This window comes from Procambarus clarkii, chromosome 40, assembly GCF_040958095.1.
Source record: "Procambarus clarkii isolate CNS0578487 chromosome 40, FALCON_Pclarkii_2.0, whole genome shotgun sequence".
Lineage (NCBI taxonomy): Eukaryota > Metazoa > Arthropoda > Malacostraca > Decapoda > Cambaridae > Procambarus > Procambarus clarkii.
This window is the reverse complement of record NC_091189.1, coordinates 41109264-41130938: the sequence shown is the minus strand read 5'-3', so window position 1 is coordinate 41130938 and position 21675 is coordinate 41109264. Positions and strand designations below refer to the sequence as shown.

The 21675-nt window shown below is 50.6% G+C and overlaps 1 protein-coding gene across 1 annotated transcript; it reads right to left on the bottom strand.

Annotated features, from left to right (window-relative positions):
* Positions 1-3017: 3017 nt before the first annotated feature.
* LOC123758035 (merozoite surface protein 2) lies at positions 3018-17503 on the bottom strand. The gene is made up of 2 exons (XM_045742211.2): positions 16361-17503; positions 3018-6117 (listed from the first exon to the last, which is right to left on the bottom strand). Exons 1-2 carry the CDS (start codon positions 17379-17381, stop codon positions 5972-5974), a joined length of 1167 nt encoding a protein of 388 aa, XP_045598167.2. The 5' UTR covers positions 17382-17503; the 3' UTR covers positions 3018-5971.
* Between the last annotated feature and the right edge of the window lie 4172 nt (positions 17504-21675).

The following is a 21675-nucleotide window of genomic DNA, read 5'->3' as shown; positions in this document are numbered from 1 at the left end:
TTCCTGGGTGTTCCAGTCAGGGTGTTCCTGGGTGTTCCAGTCAGGGTGTTCCTGGGTGTTCCAGTCAAGGTGTTCCTGGGTGTTCCAGTCAGGGTGTTCCTGGGTGTTCCAGTCAGGGTGTTCCTGGGTGTTTCAGTCAGGGTGTTCCAGTCAGGGTGTTCCAGTCAGGGTGTTCCTGGGTGTTCCAGTCAGGGTGTTCCTGGGTGTTCCAGTCAGGGTGTTCCTGGGTGTTCCAGTCAGGGTGTTCCAGTCAGGGAGTTCCAATCAGGGTGTTCCAGTCAGGGTGTTCCTGTGTGTTTCAGTCAGGGTGTTCCAGTCAGGGTGTTCCTGGGTGTTCCAGTCAGGGTGTTCCTGGGTGTTCCAGTCAGGGTGTTCCTGGGTGTTCCTGTCAGGGTGCTCCAGTCAGGGTGTTCCTGGGTGTTCCAGTCAGGGTGTTCCAGGGTGTTCCAGTCAGGGTGTTCCAGTCACGGTTTTCCAGTCGGGGTGTTTCAGTCAGGGTGTTCCAGTCAGGGTGTTCCAGTCAGGGTGTTCCTGGGTGTTCCAGTCAGGGTGTTCCTCGGTGTTCCAGTCAGGGTGTTCCTGGGTGTTCCAGTCAGGGTGTTCCTGGGTGTTTCAGTCAGGGTGTTCCTGGGTGTTCCAGTCAGGGTGTTCCTCGGTGTTCCAGTCAGGGTGTTCCTGGGTGTTCCAGTCAGGGTGTTCCTGGGTGTTCCAGTCAGGGTGTTCCTGGGTGTTCCAGTCAGGGTGTTCCTCGGTGTTCCAGTCAGGGTGTTCCTGAGTGTTCCAGTCAGGGTGTTCCTGGGTGTTCCAGTCAGGGTGTTCCTGGGTGTTCCAGTCAGGGTGTTCCTGGGTGTTTCAGTCAGGGTGTTCCAGTCAGGGTGTTCCTGGGTGTTCCAGTCAGGGTGTTCCTGGGTGTTCCAGTCAGGGTGTTCCTGGGTGTTTCAGTCAGGGTGTTCCAGTCAGGGTGTTCCTGGGTGTTTCAGTCAGGGTGTTCCAGTCAGGGTGTTCCTGGGTGTTCCAGTCAGGGTGTTCCTGGATGTTCCAGTCAGGGTGTTCCTGGGTGTTCCAGTCAGGGTGTTCCTGGGTGTTCCAGTCAGGGTGTTCCTGGGTGTTCCAGTCAGGGTGTTCCTGGGTGTTCCAGTCAGGGTGTTCCTGGGTGTTCCAGTCAGGGTGTTCCTGGGTGTTCCAGTCAGGGTGTTCCTGGGTGTTCCAGTCAGGGTGTTCCTGGGTGTTCCAGTCAGGGTGTTCCTGGGTGTTCCAGTCAGGGTGTTCCTGGGTGTTCCAGTCAGGGTGTTCCTGGGTGTTCCAGTCAGGGTGTTCCTGGGTGTTCCAGTCAGGGTGTTCCTGGGTGTTCCAGTCAGGGTGTTCCTGGGTGTTCCAGTCAGGGTGTTCCTGGGTGTTCCAGTCAGGGTGTTCCTGGGTGTTCCAGTCAGGGTGTTCCTGGGTGTTCCAGTCAGGGTGTTCCTGGGTGTTTCAGTCAGGGTGTTCCAGTCAGGGTGTTCCTGGGTGTTCCAGTCAGGGTGTTCCTGGGTGTTCCAGTCAGGGTGTTCCTGGGTGTTCCAGTCAGGGTGTTCCAGTCAGGGTGTTCCTGGGTGTTCCAGTCAGGGTGTTCCTGGGTGTTCCAGGCAGGGTGTTCCTGGGTGTTCCAGTAGGGTGTTCCTGGGTGTTCCAGTCAGGGTGTTCCTGGGTGTTCCAGTCAGGGTGTTCCTGGGTGTTTCAGTCAGGGTGTTCCAGTCAGGGTGTTCCAGTCAGGGTGTTCCAGTCAGGGTGTTCCTGGGTGTTCCTGGGTGTTCCAGTCAGGGTGTTCCTGGGTGTTCCAGTCAGGGTGTTCCTGGGTGTTCCAGTCAGGGTGTTCCAGTCAGGGTGTTCCAATCAGGGTGTTCCTGTCAGGGTGTTCCTGTGTGTTTCAGTCAGGGTGTTCCAGTCAGGGTGTTCCAGTCAGGGTGTTCCTGGGTGTTCCAGTCAGGGTGTTCCTGGGTGTTCCAGTCAGGGTGCTCCAGTCAGGGTGTTCCTGGGTGTTCCAGTCAGGGTGTTCCAGGGTGTTCCAGTCAGGGTGTTCCAGTCACGGTTTTCCAGTCGGGGTGTTTCAGTCAGGGTGTTCCAGTCAGGGTGTTCCAGTCAGGGTGTTCCTGGGTGTTCCAGTCAGGGTGTTCCTCGGTGTTCCAGTCAGGGTGTTCCTGGGTGTTCCAGTCAGGGTGTTCCTGGGTGTTTCAGTCAGGGTGTTCCTGGGTGTTCCAGTCAGGGTGTTCCTCGGTGTTCCAGTCAGGGTGTTCCAGGGTGTTCCAGTCAGGGTGTTCCTCGGTGTTCCAGTCAGGGTGTTCCAGGGTGTTCCAGTCAGGGTGTTCCTGGGTGTTCCAGTCAGGGTGTTCCTCGGTGTTCCAGTCAGGGTGTTCCAGGGTGTTCCAGTCAGGGTGTTCCTCGGTGTTCCAGTCAGGGTGTTCCAGGGTGTTCCAGTCAGGGTGTTCCTCGGTGTTCCAGGGTGTTGCAGTCGCCTCTGTAATCATTACTAATAATTACAAATAAACAAAACCTTACAATCAGAGAAATGATGAATTCGCAAATTTTGTTAATAAAATTGACTTACTCATTATGCAGAATTAAACTTTGGAAATTAGTCCAACTTAGTCCAAATTAGTCCTAATGTCCCTGCATTAGGTACTACCCCACACACAACCATTCACGAAACAGGTACATCTTTTACAAATCACAGTAGTATTGTTTACACTTACTAGGCGGTTATGAGCTGAGAAACTCCCATGAGGCAAGAGTGTTATTGTCGTAAACAACCTTTGCAACGCCTAGGAGCTCACAAACTACTTAAGCAATGTAAACAAGGCCGTAGTATTTGTGGAAAGGTTTACAGGTTTGATTGTTGCAAAAATGCTGGCAGAGTCCTCGGCCCCTAGGGACGCGAGTTCGATCCCCTTTACATATCCCAAATATTTTCTAATAGACACGTCCTCGTGCTGGACAAAGTAAAGTTGGGTTCATAAGAGAGGTGAAGGAATTCAAACAAGAAATATCTTTCCTAAAACTCTTATATTTATCTGTACAAAACTAAGGTAATTAAAGCTCCACCACTGCAACATATGTTGTGAAGTAACATAATGGTTTAAAACAACATGAGATATGTTGTGAAGTAACATAATGGTTTAAAACAACATGAGATATGTTGTGAAGTAACATAATGGTTTAAAACAACATGAGATATGTTGTGAAGTAACATAATGGTTTAAAACAACATAAGATATGTTGTGAAGTAACATAATGGTTTAAAACAACATAAGATATAACATTCAATACACAGACTAGATTATTATTAGTACACAAAAACAACTCAATATAAATAGAGGTAAACTGCCCGCTCTCGTAAAAGATCAATATAAATATTTATAAACTACCCTCCCTTCTACAAGATCAATATAAATAGGGGTACACTACCCTCCCTCCTACAAGATCAGTATAAATAGCGGTAAACTTCCCTCCCTTCCACAAGATCAATATAAATAGGGTAAAGAGCCGTCTCTAACAAATCAATATAATTGGGGTAAACATCCTACTCACTCTCACAAGATCAGTATAAATAGAGGTAATCAGTTCTCTTTTTCCCCTTCAAGATCTCTATAAATATGGGTACACTGCCCGCGCCCTAAGATACAAACATAGGTACACAGCCTCCATCTTAAAACATATACATATAATACAAAGTGGAAGTTATACACATTTCCAGAGAAATAATGAAATCTTCAAGAGAAAGGACACAATGTGAACACACAGGCGGTGAGAGCACTAGGGAACACTGGCGTCTCTTCCTTGAAGGCAGAAACACTCCACAAAGAAACAAACACAGAGGTAGTTGTGTATTACACTAACTTGTCATATTCACAATCCAATTTGGGGACACCAACAAACCTCAGGATTCAACAAGCGTTTATGCAGCCCCGTACGAAATCTATACATTATTCCTCAATGATGGGGGGTTTGTTTACATATATTAAAGAGTTTATGAGCTTCGAAGCACTATACGAGGTTGTTCATAACAAAGCTTCCGTGGGTTGTGGAACATCCAGCTTAACATTTGTAAACAAAGCTGCCATGATTGTTAAATGATGTACAGGTTTCGTAAGGGCACTGGTAAACGCTCGGTGAATCTTGGCCTGGCCAGCGGATAGTTTGAGTTGTTTCAACAATAATAAAGCTGAATATGGCCAGCAGTTGGTGTTGCCATATTAGAGTGAGAATACTGACTCAAGTTTAGAGTTATAAATACTAAAGCCTTCACCATACAGTTGATATATTTAAATAATTATACTAATCTGACTAGGATATTTTATATGTAAACTTTATAAATAAAATAATAAAGCCAGTTATCTCACTATTTCCTTCAGGGTATTCACTGATGTCTACAACCCATCCTCTTGATCACCTTGTTCTCCTTGTAACTGTCTGGACACTTGAACGGGTAGTCACGTGATGGACAACTGAACACATAATTTGGTCCTGTTCATTTGATAAGAGTCCGGACAAAATAAAGCTAAAAAAACAAAGTAAAATATTCCTAGGCCTATTATAGTACACATATGTACTATGTTAGGCCTCAGATAGCGTGCATTAGGCCTAAGATGAGCGAGTTAGGTTAGGTTTTATTAGTAATATAAATAAAAAAAATTCTGCTTGCTCAAATTCAGTAATTAGAAAAAGTTTACTTTCTACTGGACCACCACGAGTGACCACCTCGCTACTACGACCACCTTCACCTCAGGGGATGGGCTGGAACTCTACATTATAAACATGATTATTTCTTGTTAATAACTCAGTGACTAGTGATAATGACGTCATTATTATTGAAGCTAAATATATATATGTCAAATTTAGGTCACCAAAATTTCAGTTTTTAATAAACTGATCAGCAAATTTAATGTATATATATATATATATATATATATATATATATATATATATATATATATATATATATATATATATATATATATATATGTCGTACCTAGTAGCCAGAACGCACTTGTCAGCCTACTATGCAAGGCCCGATTTGCCTAATAAGCCAAGTTTTCATGAATTAATTGTTTTTCGACTATCTAACCTACCTAACCTAACCTAACCTAACTTTTTCGGCTACCTAACCTAACCTAACCTATAAAGATAGGTTAGATTAGGTTAGGTTGGGTTGGTTAGGTTCGGTCATATATCTACGTTAATTTAACTCCAATAAAAAAAAAATTACCTCATACATAATGAAATGGGTAGCTTTATCCTTTCATAAGGAAAAATTTTGAGAAAATATATTAATTCAGGAAAACTTGGCTTATTAGGCAAATCGGGCCTTGCATAGTAGGCCGAGTACGACGTTCTGGCTACTAGGTACGACATTATATATATATATATATATATATATATATATATATATATATATATATATATATATATATATATATATATTTATATATATATTTCATATATATGCAAATAATATACATATATACTATTTATTTTCATATAAAGGAATTTTAAGGCAGGTGAGGTTTTATTAAATTTACGTATTTAATAAAACTAGGTTCGAATTTTCGTAAAAAGAATTACTAAAGAAATACACGTTTTTTAGGTCTTTGGATGTCAAGATGCTGCATCGTATACTTAAGGCTATACTAGTGGTGCCGGGGCTCCTTCCTTGGGGCCAGTGACACCCGCAACTGATCCCCATTGTTGGGTCTCTAAACTCTCCACGCTGGAGCCTCGAGGATCACAAGAGGGCCCCAGAGCCAGAGCACCTGGAGCCTCCAGGATCACACGAGGGCCCAGAGCCAGAGGTTCTGGCTGCCCAAGGAGCAAATAAGGAGTCCGCAAAATTGGAGTAAGATTTTGCCAGGAGGTTAGTGGGGGAAGCCATCATGGCTAGGTGGGGCGGAGGCCTCCCGTGCTTGTGGAGAAGAATCCTTCCCTTGCAGGAACTCCCACCTCATGCTCGGATCTGGAGAAGGACCTTCTTGTGTGGAGGCTGGTGGAGGTGGTCCTTAAGGGTGGAGGCTGACCTCTTCTTGGACGGCGAAGTGTGGTCCGGGTCCCTCGAACTGCTCTTTGAGGATCTGTGCGGCCTGACGTACTCTGCAAAGAGAGAAGATGTTAAATTTTGCCACAGAAGAATAGTTTAAAAAACAATTAATTTGACTCGAATAATGTCATATTGTTTCGTCTCTTTCGTTGTGTTGTGGGATGTATCGATCGCTAAACAAAACTTTCTTTATGACTTTAAGTCTCGTAATGGATTTGTAATTGATATTTAGAACGTTTTGAATGTCCTGCAACACAGACGGTACTGAACAGTCTTCTTGGCTTGATGCCTTCAGTTGATAATTAGTCCCTTGTCCAGCCATAGCATTGAACCATAGGATACTCTCCTAATCTGAGTTGTATCATTTATTCATAATTAAATTTGAGTTATTCCTGACCACCTGGATTGTGTCATATTCACTTGTGGGTCTATGGAGGGTTTGGGGTGTGAGTTGGCCACTTAGTATGACAACCCTTCAATACTCTCATACTGAAGATCTTTCTAATATCCTAATGGCTCATTGGTTGTTTCAGATCCTCACGAGTCCTATTGTCATGACCCCCTAGCAAATCTTGCGCTGACCCCCTAGGTAGTCATGCCTCGACCACTACATGAGACCAGAAGACATAGCAGGATGTGCAGAATACCCCCGTTGAAGAGCAGAGGTGCAACAGGTACTTTGAGAGAGAACTATCAACATCAGAGGCCCCGAGACTGTTCAACACGCTTCCACTACACATACGGGACATAACTGGCAGACCCTTCACAGTGTTCAAGAGAGAACTTGATAAACACCTCCAAAGGATACCTGATAAACCAGGCTGTGACTCATACGTCAGGCTGCGAGCCGCCGCGTCCAACAGCCTGGTTGATCAGTCCAGCAACCAGGAGGTCTGGTCCTCACCAAGCCGCGGGGTCGTTGATCCCCGAAATCATCTCAAGGTAACCTTAAGGTGACCCCCCCCCCTAGGCAATCTTGCCCTGACCCCCCTCCCAATCATGCCGCGACCCCTAGCCAATCATGGCTCGACCCCCTAGCCAATCATGCCTCGTCCCCTTCCCAATCATGGCTCGACCCCCTAGCCAATCATGCCTCGTCCCCTAGCCAATCATGCCTCAACCCCCTAGCCAATCATGCATCGACCCCTAGCCAATCTTGCCCTGGCCCCCTAGCCAATCATGCCTCGACCCCTAGCCAATCTTGCCCTGACCCCCTAGCCAATCTTGCCCAGGCCCCCCCCTAGCCAATCTTGCCCTGGCCCCCCCCCTAGCCAATCTTGCCCTGGCCCCCCCTAGCCAATCTTGCCCTGGCCCCCCCTAGCCAATCTTGCCCTGGCCCCCTAGCCAATCTTGCCCTGCCCCCCCTAGCCAATCTTGCCCTGGCCCCCTGGACAATCTTGCCCTGACCCCCTAGCCAATCTTGCCCTGGCCCCCCCTAGCCAATCTTGCCCTGGCCCCCCCTAGCCAATCTTGCCCTGCCCCCCCCCCTAGCCAATCTTGCCCTGGCCCCCCTAGCCAATCTTGCCCTGGCCCCCCCCCTAGCCAATCTTGCCCTGGCCCCCTAGCCAATCTTGCCCTGGCCCCCTGGCCAATCTTGCCCTGACCCCCTAGCCAATCTTGCCCTGGCCCCCTAGCCAATCTTGCCCTGGCCCCCCCTAGCCAATCTTGCCGTGGCCCCCCCTAGCCAATCTTGCCCTGGCCCCCCCTAGCCAATCTTGCCCTGGCCCCCTAGCCAATCTTGCCCTGGCCCCCTAGCCAATCTTGCCCTGACCCCCTAGCCAATCTTGCCTTGGCCCCCCCTAGCCAATCTTGCCCTGGCCCCCCCTAGCCAATCTTGCCCTGGCCCCCCCTAGCCAATCTTGCCCTGGCCCCCCCTAGCCAATCTTGCCCTGGCCCCCCCTAGCCAATCTTGCCCTGGCCCCCTAGCCAATTTTGCCCTGACCCCCTAGCCAATCTTGCCCTGACCCCCCCTAGCCAATCTTGCCCTGACCCCCTAGCCAATCTTGCCCTGGCCCCCTCTAGCCAATCTTGCCCTGGCCCCCCCTAGCCAATCTTGCCCTGGCCCCCTACCAATCTTGCCCTGGCCAAATAGCCAATCTTGCCCTGGCCCCCTAGCCAATCTTGCCCTGGCCCCCTAGCCAATCTTGCCCTGGCCCCCTAGCCAATCTTGCCCTGGCCCCCTAGCCAATCTTGCCCTGACCCCCTAGCCAATCTTGCCCTGACACCCTAGCCAATCTTGCCCTGGCCCCCTAGCCAATCTTGCCCTGGCCCCCTAGCCAATCTTGCCCTGGCCCCCTAGCCAATCTTGCCCTGGCCCCCCCCCTAGCCAATCTTGCCCTGGCCCCCCCTAGCCAATCTTGCCCTGGCCCCCCTAGCCAATCTTGCCCTGGCTCCCTAGCCAATCTTGCCCTGGCCCCTTAGCCAATCTTGCCCTGGTTCCCCCCTAGCCAATCTTGCCCTGACCCCCTAGCCAATCTTGCCCTGACCCCCCCTAGCCAATCTTGCCTTGGCCCCCTAGCCAATCTTGCCCTGACCCCCTAGCCAATCTTGCCCTGGCCCCCCTAGCCATTCTTGCCCTGGCCCCCCCCTAGCCAATCTTGCCCTGGCCCCCTAGCCAATCTTGCCCTGGCCCCCTAGCCAATCTTGCCCTGACCCCTTAGCCAATCTTGCCCTGGCCCCCCCTAGCCAATCTTGCCCTGGCCCCCCTAGCCAATCTTGCCCTGGCCCCCCCTAGCCAATCTTGCCCTGACCCCCTAGCCAATCTTGCCCTGACCCCCCTAGCCAATCTTGCCCTGACCCCCTAGCCAATCTTGCCCTGACCCCCTAGCCAATCTTGCCCTGACCCTCTAGCCAATCTTGCCCTAGCCCCCTAGCCAATCTTGCCCTGGCCCCCTAGCCAATCTTGCCCTGAACCCCTAGCCAATCTTGTACTGGCCCCCCCTAGCCAATCTTGCCCTGGCCCCCCCTAGCCAATCTTGCCCTGGCCCCCCTAGCCAATCTTGCCCTGGCTCCCTAGCCAATCTTGCCCTGGCCCCCTAGCCAATCTTGCCCTGGTTCCCCCCTAGCCAATCTTGCCCTGACCCCCTAGCCAATCTTGCCCTGACCCCCCCTAGCCAATCTTGCCCTGGCCCCCTAGCCAATCTTGCCCTGACCCCCTAGCCAATCTTGCCCTGGCCCCCCCTAGCCAATCTTGCCCTGGCCCCCCCTAGCCAATCTTGCCCTGGCCCCCTAGCCAATCTTGCCCTGGCCCCCTAGCCAATCTTGCCCTGACCCCCTAGCCAATCTTGCCCTGGCCCCACCTAGCCAATCTTGCCCTGGCTCCCTAGCCAATCTTGCCCTGGCCCCCTAGCCAATCTTGCCCTGGTTCCCCCTTAGCCAATCTTGCCCTGACCCCCTAGCCAATCTTGCCCTGACCCCCCCTAGCCAATCTTGCCCTGGCCCCCTAGCCAATCTTGCCCTGACCCCCTAGCCAATCTTGCCCTGGCCCCCCCTAGCCAATCTTGCCCTGGCCCCCCCTAGCCAATCTTGCCCTGGCCCCCTAGCCAATCTTGCCCTGGCCCCCTAGCCAATCTTGCCCTGACCCCCTAGCCAATCTTGCCCTGGCCCCCCCTAGCCAATCTTGCCCTGGCCCCCAAAGCCAATCTTGCTCTGGCCCCCTAGCCAATCTTGCCCTGGCCCCCTAGCCAATCTTGCCCTGATCCCCTAGCCAATCTTGCCCTGACCCCTTAGCCAATCTTGCCCTGGCCCCCCCTAGCCAATCTTGCCCTGACCCCCTAGCCAATCTTGCCCTGACCCCCCTAGCCAATCTTGCCCTGACCCCCTAGCCAATCTTGCCCTGGCCCCCCCTAGCCAATCTTGCCCTGGCCCCCTAGCCAATCTTGCCCTGACCCCCTAGCCAATCTTGCCCTGACACCCTAGCCAATCTTGCCCTGGCCCCCTAGCCAATCTTGCCCTGGCCCCCTAGCCAATCTTGCCCTGAACCCCTAGCCAATCTTGCCCTGGCCCCCCCCCTAGCCAATCTTGCCCTGGCCCTCCCTAGCCAATCTTGCCCTGTCCCCCCTAGCCAATCTTGCCCTGGCTCCCTAGCCAATCTTGCCCTGGCCCCCTAGCCAATCTTGCCCTGGTTCCCCCTAGCCAATCTTGCCCTGACCCCCTAGCCAATCTTGCCCTGACCCCCCCTAGCCAATCTTGCCCTGGCCCCCTAGCCAATCTTGCCCTGACCCCTTAGCCAATCTTGCCCTGGCCCTCCCTAGCCAATCTTGCCCTGGCCCCCCCTAGCCAATCTTGCCCTGGCCCCCTAGCCAATCTTGCCCTGGCCCCCTAGCCAATCTTGCCCTGACCCCCTAGCCAATCTTGCCCTGGCCCCCCCCTAGCCAATCTTGCCCTGGCCCCCCTAGCCAATTTTGCCCTGGCCCCCTAGCCAATCTTGCCCTGGCCCCCTAGCATATCTTGCCCTGACCCCCTAGCCAATCTTGCCCTGATCCCCTAGCCAATCTTGCCCTGGCCCCCCCTAGCCAATCTTGCCCTGACCCCCTAGCCAATCTTGCCCTGACCCCCCTAGCCAATCTTGCCCTGACCCCCTAGCCAATCTTGCCCTGACCCCCTAGGCAATCTTGCCCTGACCCTCTAGCCAATCTTGCCCTGGCCCCCTAGCCAATCTTGCCCTGGCCCCCTAGCCAATCTTGCCCTGAACCCCTAGCCAATCTTGCCCTGGCTCCCCCTAGCCAATCTTGCCCTGGCCCCCCCTAGCCAATCTTGCCCTGGCCCCCCTAGCCAATCTTGCCCTGGCTCCCTAGCCAATCTTGCCCTGGTTCCCCCCTAGCCAATCTTGCCCTGACCCCCTAGCCAATCTTGCCCTGACCCCCCCTAGCCAATCTTGCCCTGGCCCCCTAGCCAATCTTGCCCTGACCCCCTAGCCAATCTTGCCATGGCCCCCCCTAGCCAATCTTGCCCTGGCCCCCCCTAGCCAATCTTGCCCTGGCCCCCTAGCCAATCTTGCCCTGGCCCCCTAGCCAATCTTGTCCTGACCCCCTAGCCAATCTTGCCCTGGCCCCCCCTAGCCAATCTTGCCCTGGCCCCCCTAGCCAATCTTGCCCTGGCCCCCTAGCCAATCTTGCCCTGGACCCCTAGCCAATCTTGCCCTGACCCCCTAGCCAATCTTGCCCTGACCCCCTAGCCAATCTTGCCCTGGCCCCCCCCAGCCAATCTTGCCCTGGCCCCCTAGCCAATCTTGCCTTGACCCCCTAGCCAATCTTGCCCTGACCCCCTAGCCAATCTTGCCCTGACCCCCTTGCCAATCTTGCCCTGACCCCCTAGCCTATCTTGCCCTGGCCCCCTAGCCAATCATGCCCTGACCCTCTAGCTAATCTTGCCCTGGCCTCCTAGCCAATCATGCCCTGGCCCCCTAGCCAATCATGCCCTGGCCCCCTAGCCAATCATGCCCTGGCCCCCTAGCCAATCTTGCCCTGACCCCTAGCCAATCTTGCCCTGACCCCCTAGCTAATCTTGCCCTGACCCCCTAGCTAATCTTGCCCTGACCCCCTAGCTAATCTTGCCCTGACCCCCTAGCCAATCATGCGCTGACCCCCTAGCCAATCATGCCCTGACCCCCTAGCCAATCATGCCCTGACCCCCTAGCCAATCTTGCCCTGACCCCCTAGCCAATCTTGCCCTGACCCCCTAGCCAATCTTGCCCTGACCCCCTAGCCAATCTTGCCCTGATTCCCTAGCCAATCATGCCCTGACCCCCTAGCTAATCTTGCCCTGACCCCCTAGCCAATCTTGCCCTGACCCCGTAGCCAATCTTGCCTTGGCCCCCTGGCCAATCTTGCCCTGACCCCTAGCCAATCTTGCCATGACCCCCCCTAGCCAATCTTGCCCTGGCCCCCTAGCCAATCTTGCCCTGACCCCCTAGCTAATCTTGCCCTGACCCCCTAGCTAATCTTGCCCTGACCCCCTAGCTAATCTTGCCCTGACCCCCTAGCCAATCATGCGCTGACCCCCTAGCCAATCATGCCCTGACCCCCTAGCCAATCATGCCCTGACCCCCTAGCCAATCTTGCCCTGACCCCCTAGCCAATCTTGCCCTGACCCCCTAGCCAATCTTGCCCTGACCCCCTAGCCAATCTTGCCCTGATTCCCTAGCCAATCATGCCCTGACCCCCTAGCTAATCTTGCCCTGACCCCCTAGCCAATCTTGCCCTGACCCCGTAGCCAATCTTGCCTTGGCCCCCTGGCCAATCTTGCCCTGACCCCTAGCCAATCTTGCCATGACCCCCTAGCTAATTTTGCCCTGACCCCCTAGCCAATCATGCGCTGACCCCCTAGCCAATCATGCCCTGACCCCCTGGCTAATCTTGCCTTGGCCCCCTAGCCAATCTTGCCCTGACCCCCTAGCCAATCTTGCCATACACCGTAGCTAATCTACGAGGTCCCGAACGACCTCGTAAGATGTGGAAGGCCGTAAACTACTTAATAAATACAGATTAAGCCGATTTGCTGGAAGAAAGATGAACAGGTTTCGTAAGAGGACAAACACGTAAATATTTGATGAATCCAGGCCCAGCCCTCCTTGACAAGGTTACTATTCTTATACGAAAAACAGTGTTTGTGTTCTGTTTACTGTGTCTACACCTATTATATTACACCCCCATAATGTGCCTTCCACGCTATGCCCCAAAAATATATCATCTACATTAAGTTATCCACACAATAACTAGGAGGCCTGGTCGAGGACCGGGCCGTGGGGACGCTAAGCCCCGAAACCATCTCAAGGTAACCTCAAGGTAGGATATCCACAATATGCTTTCTCCGCTATGTTAAGAGATTTTAAACGTTATTAAGATCCCATCCCAGCTAAAAGAGGTTTACAAGGCTTTCATTGCCGTTCTTCTGCTGTTAAGGCGCCGGGAACGCTATATTTTGCCGTTAAGAGATATCATATGATGCATTCTGTGGTTAAAAGAGGGTTTACAGCCTATATTTTGCTGTTTGAGAGGATTCAATGGATATATTCCGCTCACGGTATTTAGGACTATATTCTCCTAATGAGAGAGGTTTTAATCGGTATATTCTGCTAATACGTGGTATTAAAGGCTATATTCTGCAGTTAAAATATGTTTTAAAGCTAAATTCTGCCGTTAAGATATGTTTTAAACCCAAATTCTGCCGTTAAAATATGTTTTAAAGTCAAATTCTGGTTTTAAGAGAGGTTTTAAAGCTACATTATGTTCATGGCGTGAGGCGGGTGACCCCGCCCCCCGCCCCCATGTTAAAGGGACTGGTGGAGCAGATGTCAGCTACTCTAAATGGGTAGATTAAAGTTTAATTACATGTTTGCCTCTGTGTTTATGCTACGGAGGGGGGAGACTCGTACCCCGACGCCTGGGGCCCGATTAGGCTGTATACCTGTGGCTGCTGGCCTGATCCACCACACTGTTGGTGCTGGCCTGAGCCACTACACTGTTAATGCTGGCCTGAGCCACTACACTGTTGGTGCTGGCCTGAGCCACCACACTGTTGGTGCTGGCCTGAGCCACTACACTGTTGGTGCTGGCCTGAGCCACTACACTGTTGGTGCTGGCCTGAGCCACTACACTGTTGGTGCTGGCCTGAGCCACTACACTGTTGGTGCTGGCCTGAGCCACTACACTGTTGGTGCTGGCCTGAGCCACTACACTGTTGGTGCTGGCCTGAGCCACTACACTGTTGGTGCTGGCCTGAGCCACCACACTGTTGGTGCTGGCCTGAGCCACTACACTGTTGGTGCTGGCCTGAGCCACTACACTGTTGGTGCTGGCCTGAGCCACTACACTGTTGGTGCTGGCCTGAGCCACTACACTGTTGGTGCTGGCCTGAGCCACCACACTGTTGGTGCTGGCCTGAGCCACTACACTGTTGGTGCTGGCCTGAGCCACTACACTGTTGGTGCTGGCCTGAGCCACTACACTGTTGGTGCTGGCCTGAGCCACTACACTGTTGGTGCTGGCCTGAGCCACCACACTGTTGGTGCTGGCCTGAGCCACCACACTGTTGGTGCTGGCCTGAGCCACCACACTGTTGGTGCTGGCCTGATCACCACACTGTTGGTGCTGGCCTGAGCCACCACACTATTGGTGCTGGCCTGATCACCACACTGTTGGTGCTGGCCTGAGCCACCACACTGTTGGTGCTGGCCTGAGCCACCACACTGTTGGTGCTGGCCTGATCACCACACTGTTGGTGCTGGCCTGATCACCACACTGTTGGTGCTGGCCTGATCACCACACTGTTGGTGCTGGCCTGAGCCACCGCACTGTTGGTGCTGGCCTGAGCCACCACACTGTTGGTGCTGGCCTGAGCCACCACACTGTTGGTGCTGACAACCTTCACAGGGGTGTATAAGTTTATCAATGTTTGAGGAGGGTTATTATATGTGTTTAATCTCTCTCTCGAGGGGCACCTGGTACCCATACCCACACATTAATGTGGGAGAGGGGGGCAGCTGGTATCTATACCCACACACTAATGTGGGAGAGGGGGGCAGCTGGTATCTATACCCACACATTAATGTGGGAGAGGGGCACCTGGTACCCACACATTAATGTGGGTGAGGGGCACCTGGTACCCACACATTAATGTGGGTGAGGGGCACCTGGTACCCACACATTAATGTGGGTGAGGGGCACCTGGTACCCACACATTAATGTGGGTGAGGGGCACCTGGTACCCACACATTAATGTGGGTGAGGGGCACCTTAAGGCTTCCATATATATTCTTATCATTAACGATCAATAAGACGCCATGAATGATATTTGTCTTGCAATAAATAATGTTTGCAATATATTAATCTGGTATTGAGTAGTGTATAGCGTGAGGTGTGAGCGATGGTAGGCTAGTGTCGCAGGTCTTGTGTGTGTGGTTGGAGAGTTCCGGTAAGAGAGAAATACTTGGCCGTGTTGCCTATCACCTAATGCGTCTGTTCACCTAGCAGGAAATGTACAGTGAGTTTGTGTGGTTGCATGGGGGGGGGTTGTTCCACCTTGGGGGACCTCAATATAGGCCTAACATGTATTTAAACAGTCTGCCTGTCCCCAACACAATGAATTATACATTATTATGTAAACAATATATGAAGGTTGCAAGTATTATTTCGTGTGTTTACATGTGTATAGCAAGACCCGCCTGTTACACGTGTGTATAGCAAGACCCACCTGTTATAGGTGTATAGCAAGACCCGCCTGTTATAGGTGTATTGCAAGACCCACCTGTTATAGGTGTATAGCAAGACCCACCTGTTATAGGTGTATAGCAAGACCCGCCTGTTATAGGTGTATAGCAAGACCCGCCTGTTATAGGTGTATTGCAAGACCCACCTGTTATAGGTGTATAGCAAGACCCACCTGTCACACATGTGTATAACAAGACCCACCTGTTATAGGTGTATAACAAGACCCACCTGTTACACATGTGTATAGCAAGACCCACCTGTTACACGTGTATAGCAAGACCCACCTGTTACACATGTGTATAGCAAGACCCACCTGTTACACATGTGTATAGCAAGACCCACCTGTTACACATGTGTATAGCAAGACCCACCTGTTACACATGTGTATAGCAAGACCCACCTGTTATAGGTGTATAACAAGACCCACCTGTTATAGATGTATAGCAAGACCCGCCTGTTATAGGTGTATAGCAAGACCCACCTGTTATAGGTATATAGCAAGACCCACCTGTTATAGGTGTATAACAAGACCCACCTGTTATAGGTATATAGCAAGACCCACCTGTTATAGGCGTATTGCAAGACCCACCTGTTATAGGTGTATAGCAAGACCCACCTGTCACACATGTGTATAACAAGACCCACCTGTTATAGGTGTATAACAAGACCCACCTGTTACACATGTGTATAGCAAGACCCACCTGTTACACGTGTATAGCAAGACCCACCTGTTACACATTTGTATAGCAAGACCCACCTGTTACACATGTGTATAGCAAGACCCACCTGTTACACATGTGTATAGCAAGACCCACCTGTTACACATGTGTATAGCAAGACCCACCTGTTATAGGTGTATAACAAGACCCACCTGTTATAGGTGTATAGCAAGACCCGCCTGTTATAGGTGTATAGCAAGACCCACCTGTTATAGGTATATAGCAAGACCCACCTGTTATAGGTGTATAACAAGACCCACCTGTTATAGGTATATAGCAAGACCCACCTGTTATAGGTATATAGCAAGACCCACCTGTTATAGGTATATAGCAAGACCCGCCTGTTATATGTGCATAGCATGACCCACCTGTTATACAAGTCTGCCGTGTGGTGGGGTGGCGGGGTAGAGTGGTAGATGTAGATGTGTCTACCGCCTCCTGCCTGGCACTCCTCCCAGGTGCAGCAGCGGGGACGGGAGGTGAGGCAGCGCTGGTGCCCTGTGCTGTTGGCACAGTGCCAGCTCCCCCCTGGGGCCCTGGAGCACCCTCCTCCCCCCTGGCACCCGCCTTAGGCCTATCCTCTGCCTTTTCCTCGGTGCCAAATTCTATCTCGGTCACATGTTCTTCCTTATGTTTCTTGGCACTTGTGGTAGGCCTAGCCTCTGCCTGCTCCTCGGTGCCTACTGCTCCCTGGCTGGTGGCGGAGGCTTCCTGCTTCCCCTTGGCACTCGTGGAGGCACTCGGGGTGGCACTCGTGGAGGCACTCGTGGAGGCACTCGGGGTGGCACTCGTGGAGGCACTCGTGGAGGCACTCGGGGTAGCACTCGGGGTGGCACTGGTGGAGGCCCTGGTGGAGGCACCGTCGCCCTCCGGGGCGGTACACACATCTTCCTTCACTTCCAAACTTTCTTCCGTTTCCGGAGTGTTGATGGCGGTTGTGTGTCTCTGGTTGGTCGATGTGCTGCTTTGGGAATTGACGTGGGCGTGGGCCTGGATGTGGGTGTGGGCAGGGATATAGGGGTGGGCAGAGAGGTCGCCCACCCCGCCCTGAGAGTGGCGCAGGTCGGCCGTGGGCAGGGCGAGGCAGGTGCGCAGATCGTGGGGGTCGTGGGCGGCGTGGGCGTGGGCGTGGGGGGCGTGGGGGTCGTGGGCGGCGTGGGCTTGCGGGGCGGAGCACCAGTCGTAGCGGCCCGTGGCCAGGGGCACTTCCTTGATGGGGTCAAAGTTCCACTTTTTGGCGAAGTCGCGGGCGGAGATGGTGAGGAGGTGGTCAGCCATTGTGAGGTTATGTTTGGGGTTGTTGGTGCCCAGGAGGGAGAGTGCCATCCTGGCCCCCGCCCTCCTCACCGCCTTCGTCGCCAGCCCTCTCCTCGTCGACGACACCGCCATTTACTCTCGGAAAGAAAAAAACTTTTCAGCAGCAAAGTCTCGTCGCTGACTGCGTCTGCGGTAGTCACTGACAGAGCAGCAGCAGAGCGCGAACACGTCCTCCCACTAGTGATACTTGTGAGTAACTGACTCCTGCCAGGCCGGGAGAGGCTGACACTTACCTGGTGAAGTTACTATCTCTCGCCATAGCGCTTAACCCTCCTCATTATTTCGTCTATGTTTTCTCCTATTCAATATAAATTACACTATTTTCTTCCCTCCTCGCGATGTATTCGTTCAATTTCACGCTTTTTCCTTATGATTATTTTATTGTTGAGTTTTCATTGACATTTATTACCGTAATGAATAAGAGGTGATTTACGATAGTGGAGGTATGTGGCAGTTGATACCCGAGATTTACGCTCGCTGATTGGCTGAGAGCGACACCCACACAGGAAGGAAGCCGCGGAACATCATACACACACACACACACACGCACACGCACAAACGCACACACGCACACACACACACACGCACACGCACGCACACACACACACACACACACACACACACACACACACACACACACACACACACACGCACACACGCACACACGCACACGCACACACGCACACGCACACGCACACACACACACACACACACACATACACACACACACAGGTGGAGGCTGACTCCATACACAGTTTCAGGTGTAGATATGATAGAGCCCAGTAGGCTCAGGAATCTGTACACCAGTTGATTGACAGTTGAGAGGCGGGACCAAAGAGAAAGAGCTCAACCCCCGCAAGCACAACTAGGTGAGTACACACACACACACACACACAGACACACGTACACACACACACACAGACACACGTACACACACACACACACACACAGACAAACGTACACACACACACACACACACACACACACACACACACACACACACACACACACACATACACACACACACATAGTATAGAGTTTAACCCAAGCAAATGTAATGTAATGAAGATACGTTTTTTTTATTATTATTATTTTCTACCACAGACGTAACTACACATTTACAATGCTAACCAGCATATTTACATTTTCTTCTGTCCTCCACGGACAGGGATAGAGAAGTGTTAAACATATAGTTCAAGGGTTTATTGAACAATCAACCACAGAAGGTGATTGTAGTGCTTTTAAAATGCTAAGCTAACCTACATACGTAAATACATAGATACACAGATTTACGTATGCCCTACATAAAGTGTTAGATGTGTCTTTTACATAGTGTCATTAATGTACATTCACAAAGGTGAAATGTAATTCTGATCAGCTTCCATATATACTTTATACCCATACATATACATACACACACATATACGTACATATACATATATACATACATGTTTACATACATATATACACACACACACACACATGCATTCACATACATTTGTCTCTCTTACTCTGACAGGGTGAGATAGCTGATGGAGAAACTAGTGTGCAATTAAGCACTTTATCACTGAAGGTGATGAAGGTGCTTTTACAAGCTCAGGTTATATAGTTACATCACATACATACATTGTATAATTGATACATTACATGGTTAATCTTGGGTCCAATATATCATCAAGTGTTCCAGTACTCATATAGTAATTACACAGTTCAGCATACCTTAGCCCAGGAGGGCGAAAGTCAGTCAGTATGGGACATTCTACAATATTATGTTCAAGAGAGTGCATGTTTTCTCTTTCACAAAGTTGACACTTGGTGTATTACGACACTTTCACAAAGTTGACACATTGTGTATTCCGACACTCACAAAGTTGACACATTGTGTATTCCGACACTTTCACAAAGTTGACACATTGTGTACTCGACATTTGGGTTTTGAGAAAGCTGCCAGATACGTCTATATCCCAGCCGTATTCTGGCCACTATAACATCACATTGCCGGGTTCTTGTTCTATTAGTCACATATGTGAATGTCTCCTCACGATATCTATCATAATATTTAATGCTACAACTTTCAGGTCTTTGTGAATTTGTTAGGTCGGTGAGATCTTCATTAGATATTTGTTTAAGTATTTTCCTTGTCACTGGTAATGAAACACCCATATCAATTTCTACCACTGGTTTTCTACAGGCTGCCTTTGCCAGCATATCAACAGTGTCATGCCTATAGGTGTAGGGAGCAGGAGGCGAGATACAAGGTATCATTTGGGAGATTAAATACTTCAGGAGTCAGAGGGAGAGAAAGACCTGGGGGTTGATATCACGCCAGACCTGTCCCCTGAAGCTCATATCAAGAGGATAACATCAGCGGCATATGCCAGGTTGGCTAACATAAGAACGACATTTAGACACTTGTGTAAGGAATCTTTCAATTTTTTTTTACCACATATGTCAGACCAATCTTGGAGTATGCAGCTCCAGCATGGAGTCCATATCTAGTCAAGCATAAGACTAAACTGGAAAAGGGTCAAAGGTTTGCCACCAGACTAGTACCCGAACTGAGGGGGTATGAGCTACAAGGAGAGACTACGGGAATTAAACCTCACATCATTGGAAGACAGAAGAGTTATTGGAGACATAATCACCACATACAAGATTCTCAAAAGAATTGGGTAGATAAAGACAGGCTATTTAACACAAGGGGCACACGCACTAGAGGACACAGGTGGAAATTGAGTGCCCAAATAAACGATAGAGACATAAAAAAACTACTGAAATGTCAGCTACTCTGACATTTCAGTGTCAGGGTAGCTGACAGATGGAATGCATTAGGAAGAGATATGGCGGAGGCTGACTCCATACAAAGTTGAGAGGCGGGACCAGTGAGCTAAAGCTCAACTCCTGCAAGCACAACTAGGAGAGTACAACTAGGTGAGTACACACACACACACACACACACACACATGTGTGTGTGTGTGTTTGTTAGAGGTATTTGTTACAGGTACTGTAACAAATGGAGGGAAAAAAATTATAGTCGCAGTCATATATAATCCACCACCAAATGACAGAAGACCTAGACAGGAATATGATAGAAACAACATGGCCACCATTAACATAATAGAAAGAGCAGCTTCTGTTGCTAGCAGGAATGGATCTGGGCTACTAATTATGGGAGACTTCAACCATGGGAAGATAGATTGGAAGAACAGAGACCCGCATGGAGGACCAGAAACATGGAGAGCTAAGCTGCTGGACGTGGCAACAAGAAACTTTCTAAGCCAGCATACCAAAGAGCCAACAAGAATGAGAGGAGAAGATGAACCAGCAATGCTTGATTTGATATTTACCCTAAATGAATGGGATATAAGGGAAGTTAAGATGGAAGCGCCCTTGGGAATGAGTGACCACAGTGTATTGAACTTTGAGTACCTGGTAGAGCTAGGACTTATCTCCCCCCAAAAAGAACTAGGAATCAAAAGGCTGGCATACCGAAAGGGGAATTATGAACAGATGAGAAGTTTCCTAAGTGAAATACCTTGGGACACAGACCTCAGAGACAAGTCTGTACAGGGTATGATGGACTATGTTACACAAAAGTGTCAGGAGGCAGTAAACAGGTTCATCCCGGCCCAAAGGGAAAAATCCGAGAAGCAACAGAAGAATCCATGGTATAATAGGGCATGTATGGAAGCGAAGAAACTGAACAAAAAGGCGTGGAGGAACTTCCGGAATAACAGAACACCAGAAAGCAGGGAGAGATACCAGAGAACCAGGAATGAGTACGTCAGGGTGAGAAGAGAAGCAGAGAAAAATTTTGAAAATGATATAGCAAACAAAGCCAAGACCGAACCAAAGCTACTCCACAGTCACATCAGAAGGAAAACAACAGTGAAAGAACAGGTATTGAAACTTAGAACAGGCGAGGACAGGTATACAGAGAATGACAGAGAGGTGTGTGAGGAACTCAACAAGAGGTTCCAGGAGGTCTTCACAATAGAACAGGGTGAGGTCACTGTGCTAGGAGAAAGGGAGGTAAACCAGGCGGCCTTGGAGGAGTTCGAAATTACGAGAGAGGAGGTCAAGAGACACCTGCTGGATCTGGATGTTAGAAAGGCGGTTGGTCCAGATGGGATCTCACCATGGGTACTGAAAGAGTGTGCAGAGGCACTTTGCTTGCCACTCTCCATAGTGTATAGTAAATCACTAGAGACGGGAGACCTACCAGAAATATGGAAGACGGCGAATGTGGTCCCAATATACAAAAAGGGCGACAGACAAGAGGCACTGAACTACAGGCCAGTGTCCTTGACTTGTATACCATGCAAGGTGATGGAGAAGATCGTGAGAAAAAACCTGGTAACACATC

Bases quoted from the DNA above. Each gene is read 5' to 3' on its own strand.
- LOC123758035 (XM_045742211.2), bottom strand. From the start codon at position 17,381: ATGGCGGTGTCGTCGACGAGGAGAGGGCTGGCGACGAAGGCGGTGAGG. The intron at 6,118-16,360 runs GTGGGTCATGCT...CTCTCTTTGCAG, and splicing joins ACGGCAGACTTGTATAACAG to AGTACGTCAGGCCGCACAGA.